We start from the raw sequence: 5,948 nt of genomic DNA on the forward strand, positions 1-5,948 counted from the left end.
GGACATCCCGCGGGATGGGATCTGGCTGCTTTCCCTCTCCGGGAACGTTGGTTTGTGTCCTTCCCCGTGCTTGGCTAACGCAGCTTGTTGCTCCCCACGATAACACGGCATTGGAGCTAAGGGGGGGATGCGGGCTCTGACTTGCACCCCTCTCTTGGGCACGTTCCAGCTCATCTTTCATCCCAACTTCCCTCCCCTCTTCTCTCTTCCCTTTCCCATGGGGGGGGTCTCCAGCTCCTCTCCCCCGCTGGGCATCTCTGCTGCAGCTCGTGCGTGCCCCGGGGCCCCACGGCAGCCCCCAGCTTGCCCCCCAGCCCTGCATCCCTCCCAGCTCCCATCGCTGTGGTCTCCGTAACGCTGCGGCTCAGCGTGTCAAACAGGATTGAGCAAACCGAGCGTGATGAGCCGCAACAGGGGTTGTTTTTGCTCTGGGGCAGAGTGCCTGTCTCCGGAGCTCAGCTTCTGCTCGGGCTGTCCTTGGCTCTTCCCTTCTCCCTCTGCCTTTGGTTTCCCCCCTGCCAGGGAGGAACAAAAGAGCAACGTGAGCCGGAGGATGACAAAATGGAGGCTCCCCTTCCCCTCTTCCTCTGCCTTCCTCCCAGCGTCGCAGCACCAGGATGCTGAGGGATGACGTGGGGGAGCTGAGCCGTGCTGGCTGGATAGGGGAGGCTGGCCACAACCTCAACTTTAATGGTGTTTTTTTCTTTTTCCCCATTTCAGAGAGGATTTGGACCAAGAAGAGAAGGCCAGGTTTGGTGAGCTCTGCAGCGGCGAGAACGGGAAGGGCAGGGAATGGTTCGCGAGATACGTGAGCGCCCAGGTAAGGGGAGAGACGGGCGAAGGAGCAGCGATGCTGTACCGGGGCTTCGGAGCAGCCTGGGCAGGAGGCTCAGGCCAGGGGAATTTAGCAATGGCCCAAAGCGATATTTTTGGAGGGCAGGAACTCGGGGAAAGGGAGGAACTTCAGTACAGGGAGATACAGAAGTGAATAAATGCATCTCGAGGCAGTCAAGTATGTGCTTGTTGCAATGTGGGAGAGAAGTCACCTGTTTTATTTAAAATGAAATCCCATCAGCACTCAGAAACGTCCTATTCCCCAGAAAAACAATTCAGAGAGGCAAACCGCTGTCTCCGAGAGGGAGGCCCGACCACCCTTGCTCTCTGCCCACCCCCTGCGCGGGGGGTCCCGGGGTGGGGGGCTGAGGTTGCCCTTGCTGCTTGCGGCAGGCAGCTGGTGCTAAACCCTGGGCTTTGTGCCTGCAGCGCTGCAACTCCAAGTGCGTCTCGGAGCAGACCTTCTACCGCCTGATGCAGTCGTTCGCCCTCGTGCTGTTTGAGTAAGTCGGGGGGGGTTTGGGGCTTTGTTGCAACCACCGAAAGCCCCTGAGATCAGAGCCATGGCTCAAGGAGGGGCAGCAACCACGAGGCTGCTTGGGTTGCCATCGATGGGCGTCTTCACCGAATCCTCCCTCCGTGTCAGGTGTCACCAGATGGATGACTTCAGCCCTGCCAAGAACCTCATGACCATGTGTTTCACCTACTACTACGTGGGTAAGAGGTGCCTGCACCCTCGGGCTTTGCTTGTGCTGGAGACGGGTGGTGAAGTGTGTCCTATGCTTGGGAAGGGTGATGGATGGGTACCCGAGCTGGCTCTGGCTGACTCCGATATTGAGCAGAAAAGAGCCTCCATGGCCCAGAAGCTGTGCAAACCTGCCGGAGACCCTCGCTGGGGTGGTACCTCACGCTGATGCTGGTTTATCATGGCTTCTAGCCAGGGATGTTTGTGTGTGGTGATCCCCAGATGTTCCCCAAGCCTGGGGATGTGATGTGAAACCCCCAGCCCAGAAGCACCTTGGCTCGTTGCTTGGTGTGTGGTGGTCACTTCTCCACGGGGGGCTGGATTTCTCTCCAAAATGGGGGGAGAATAAAGACCTACAGGAATTGGGATGGGGTCTAGGCCATTTCTGTCTGGCTCCTGGTCTCTCCACGGTGCATCTTGTAGCTGGGAGCAGGTCTCCCAGGAGCTGGCAGCACCCAGGACCATGGGGCCAGCTGAGCTCCTGCCATGTTGCCCGCAGGCAAGACCCACGCGCTGCCCTTGGAGGCCAAGGAGAAGCCCATGGGCAGCATTGACTCGTACCTGAAGTCGGCGAACAGCTGGCTAGCGGAGAAGAAGGACATCGCGGAGCGGCTGCTGAAAAACACATCGGCCAAGACGGAGAACGTCAAGGGCTTCTTTGGGGGCCTGGAGACCAAACTGAAGGGTCCTATCACCAAAAAGAGCAAGTGGGTACCGCTCTGTTGGGTGGGCATGGTGGGCTGAGGCAGGCACTCGTAGCGTGACCAAGCCAGAAACCTCCTGGGTGTAGGATCACTATGAGCCAGGGGTTATCATGGCCATGGGAAAACGGTCTCTAGCCTCGTCCCATGCATCATACTTTGGTCATTGGGCATCTCATAGTCTGGGAGTCCTGTGTCCCTTGGGCATGGAGGTATGTGGTTCCAGGAGACAGTGCTGTTGCTTTGTGGTCTTCTGCATAATCTCTGAACCGGGTCCGACTGGGATGGACATCACAGTCTCTTAGCCACCTTTCTGGCCCTGGGGACAGTGGCATGGGAGCAGGGGGTCTTTCAAATGAAGGTGCTCCCCTCACCAAGGAGGCCAGAGTTTTGCCGCATGGGCTGTCAGGGGGACAGGCTTTTCGGGAGCTGATGCTGATTTCTGTGCCACAGCGAAGGTGAGGACAAGCCAAAAGAGAAGCTGAAGAAGACGGGTGAGTGGAGCCAGCGTTACTGAATTAGGCATGGTCAAGGCATCTCTGGGGAAGGGGCGAGGGTTGGAAGTGGTACGAGATGCCCGGCATTGTGGGAGGTGTGGGGTGGGGAGAAGGGCAAGACTGATGCTGTCTCCTCTGAGCTCCTAGAGAAGTGCTCCAAAGGAGTCTTCACAGCTCCTTGCTTTGGAGCAATCACAGCTGTTGTCCCACAAGGACATCTTGTGGCATCTTGTCCTCAGTGGCACCAGGTTGCAGAGGTTTGGGCACCCACTGCTGCTCCGGTCACCATCCTGGTAGCCGCGTGTGCTACCAAACCAGAGGTCCAGTCCCTTGAGCATCCTCCTGGGACATCCATCCTTGACCAGAGCTAATATCTGCCCACAAAGGGTAGCCAAAGCTCCTCTTCACATTGCTGGGCATGTGTTGGGGATGAGTATTTGGTTTGCAGACTTTGCCGTCACGGCTGCTTGGATGCTGAGCTTGGGGGCCGGGGGGCACAAAGTCTGCGCTTGGGTGGGAAGGTGGGAGTCATCCAGACCTCGGCACGTGACTGTGTGTCCCCACAGTTTCCGTGCAGAGCCCAGAGGAGGAGAAGAAAGGAGAGAAAGTGTTGTAGACCCCCCTAAAGCCCCAGCCGATCTGGTAAAGCCTGCCCGGGGCGAGCTGGCTCCTGCCAAATCCCCCGGGGAGGGGATTTGTCCTCTTTGCCCACCCATTCCCCAGACTTTCATGGGTGCTTTTAAGCTGCTGCTGCTCCTAAAAGAGGTGACTGTGGCTTTTGCACATCCCTTGGGCTAGTGAGAGTCTGTTTGCAGACACACAAGGAGCTGGTCCAAAAATGGACCAAATCTGCCAGGCTTGCTTAGCCCCCCCCCCGCCCCGAATCATCTCCTGGCCCCTGGGGAACGGGTGAGCTTGGCCCTGGGAAGACTCGGGGGCAAGCTGGGAGAGATGGGGGGTGGCTGTCCCCAACAGCTCCCTCCCTCCCTGCAGGCACAACCTGCGGTTTTGGAATGCCGCCTTCTTCGACGCCGTGCACTGCGAGCGCAGGAAGCGGTCCCCCACCACCAGGTAGGACACGTCCCCGTGGGAAAAAGAGACGCCGTGTCCCCTCCAGCCCCCGGCATTCCCCTCTGCTCCTAACGGCCCTAAGCGTTACCGACCATGGGGAAACGCTCTGCTTTCCACCCCTGATTGCAAAGCTGCCGGGACCACTGGGCTGTGGGGTGGGGAGGTGAGCAAGGGAAATAATCCCTTTCCTCGGGCAGGTAGATGTGCATCCTCTTAAGGATTTGGGAGCATATAGGTTTTCTTGCTTATTTTGCATCGTTTTTGCAAGCCCTAGAGGTGTGTCCAGAAAACCCAGCCAGGGTTCAGGCTGTTGGTGTTTAGTTTGCAAGCAGATCTGGGAAAAGATGCTTGGTGCAGCCCTTCGGGGAGGTGCAGCGGACGGGGAGGGGATGCCCTGGGTCCCTGGGAGGGCCGTGGAAGTGCTGCCGGCGCAGCGTGGGGACCGACCCCGGGCAGGCAGCAAGGACGAGAGCTGGAGACGGCAGTGCGGTCGGCCCCAAGGGCTGGGAGGATCAGGATAAACCTGCAAAGGGAAGGGGCTGCTCGTTTCGGAGGGTAGCTGTGTGCAGGGAGCATCTGGGTGCCTGGGCATGGGGACCCCACGGGGTCCAAGGGTGGGCGAGATGCTCGCCGGGCTCGTGCCCATCTCTTGCTCCACCGCGGACCGGCCGTGAGGGCTCGAGCAATTCACTTCTCTCTCGATCGCAGTTTCACCCCTCCAAAGCCGGACCGTCCCGCTGCGTCTGTGCAGTGCTTTGAGGCTTTGAGTTCTCGGGGTGAGTCGTTGAGCTCAGAGCATCTGAACAGCCCCTTTTCTGAGCCGCGACGGCACTTCTTGAAGCAGCCAGCCCTCCTGCATCCTCCCCAAAACCTGCGCTAAGCCACGGCAGCCCTGGCTCACACCGTGGGATGCTCTGCCAGGCTCAGCACACCGATCAATCTCTGCTTTCTCCTTTATTGCTTTTCTTTTTTTCCAAGCAAGCCCCTGAAAGAACCTATTGAACAGTAATGTAACCATAACTGCATTTGCTTTGATTAAGCCCCGAATTAGCAGCAGCAAATGTCTCACAAGGACATACGCCACCGGCAGCTGCTCTCTGCTCCGAGTGCCTTTCTCAATTAATGTGATGGCTGAGTCTGCCTCCGCTGCACAAACAAGCCCGACTAACGAATGAGCTTCGGGAGCTGCAGCCTGGAGTCCTCCGAGTATCTCAGGGGGGTTGGAAGGTGGTGGTGACCCCCGCCTCAATCCTCTGGAGAGGATAACGGAAGCCACTGGGTGAACTGGGATGCAGCTTGCTGGACTGAAAATTAAAATCCCTGGCAGGAGGAGTTGGTTGGCGAGGGCTGGGGATCCCAGGGGCTGGGTTTGAAACGCCAGGGATGGTGCTTGACCATGGCAGGCGTCTGCAGGGTCCGTGGTGACTGGTTTGTGAGGGTGCCTATCTCTGTGGGGTGGCCAGGGCATCGCTGGGGCGGCCGGGCTGTGTCCTCCCGGGGCTGCAGTGAGAGCTGGGGAGGTTTTTCCTCCTCTCGGTGGGGAGGGCAGGGGATGGGGGGAAGGAACCAGAACTAAACTCCTCTTTTTCTCTCTCTTTCCTCTCTCTGCCTCTAACAACCTTCTTCCGTCTCTTCTTCTCTCCTTTCCCCTCCATCCCTCTATCTTGCATGATCTTTCACACACCACTTTTGTCGGCCCCGTTTCTGCTGCCGCTCCAGAGGGAACGCTGGGGAGGAAGAGGAGAAGAGGTGTGTCTGTCCCCATACTTCGGTGCATTAGTGTCCAGAGGCCGACGCTCACTTCAGGTCCAAATCCTGCCCTGGGGAGGGGGGTAACGTGTTTCAGGGGGGCTCTGAAAGGCCCTTCTCCACCGGGGAGGAACGGCCGCCGGAGGTTTGACTTCACGTGCATCACCCTCTCAAAAGGGCCGGAAAGGTGGAGATTGGTTCCTCTTTAATGCAGCTTTTTAAAAAGAAACCCGACCGGTTTTAAGCTGTGATACTTTGCTGTGGGAATCGGGTGCCCAGCTGCTGGGGAAGCCAAGGGCTTGTGCCGGGAACAGTTCCCCAGGCAGGTTTTGGACATGAACTGAGTCTCTT

At 58.3% G+C, this 5,948-nt stretch overlaps 1 protein-coding gene across 1 annotated transcript in view; it reads left to right on the plus strand.

Moving 5' to 3' along the window:
• The window catches only part of KIAA0513 (KIAA0513 ortholog), a gene marked incomplete at its 3' end in the record, with an annotated part of 5,972 nt that extends 375 nt beyond the window's left edge, over positions 1-5,597 (plus strand). The window contains 9 exon segments of the mRNA XM_009582526.1: positions 523-541; positions 721-820; positions 1,264-1,337; positions 1,481-1,551; positions 2,079-2,286; positions 2,734-2,774; positions 3,344-3,419; positions 3,771-3,848; positions 5,568-5,597. Coding sequence (XP_009580821.1) covers positions 523-541; positions 721-820; positions 1,264-1,337; positions 1,481-1,551; positions 2,079-2,286; positions 2,734-2,774; positions 3,344-3,419; positions 3,771-3,848; positions 5,568-5,597 — 697 coding nt within the window.
• Between the last annotated feature and the right edge of the window lie 351 nt (positions 5,598-5,948).

This window comes from Fulmarus glacialis, unplaced genomic scaffold (assembly GCF_000690835.1).
Source record: "Fulmarus glacialis isolate BGI_N327 unplaced genomic scaffold, ASM69083v1 scaffold29917, whole genome shotgun sequence".
Classification (NCBI taxonomy): domain Eukaryota; kingdom Metazoa; phylum Chordata; class Aves; order Procellariiformes; family Procellariidae; genus Fulmarus; species Fulmarus glacialis.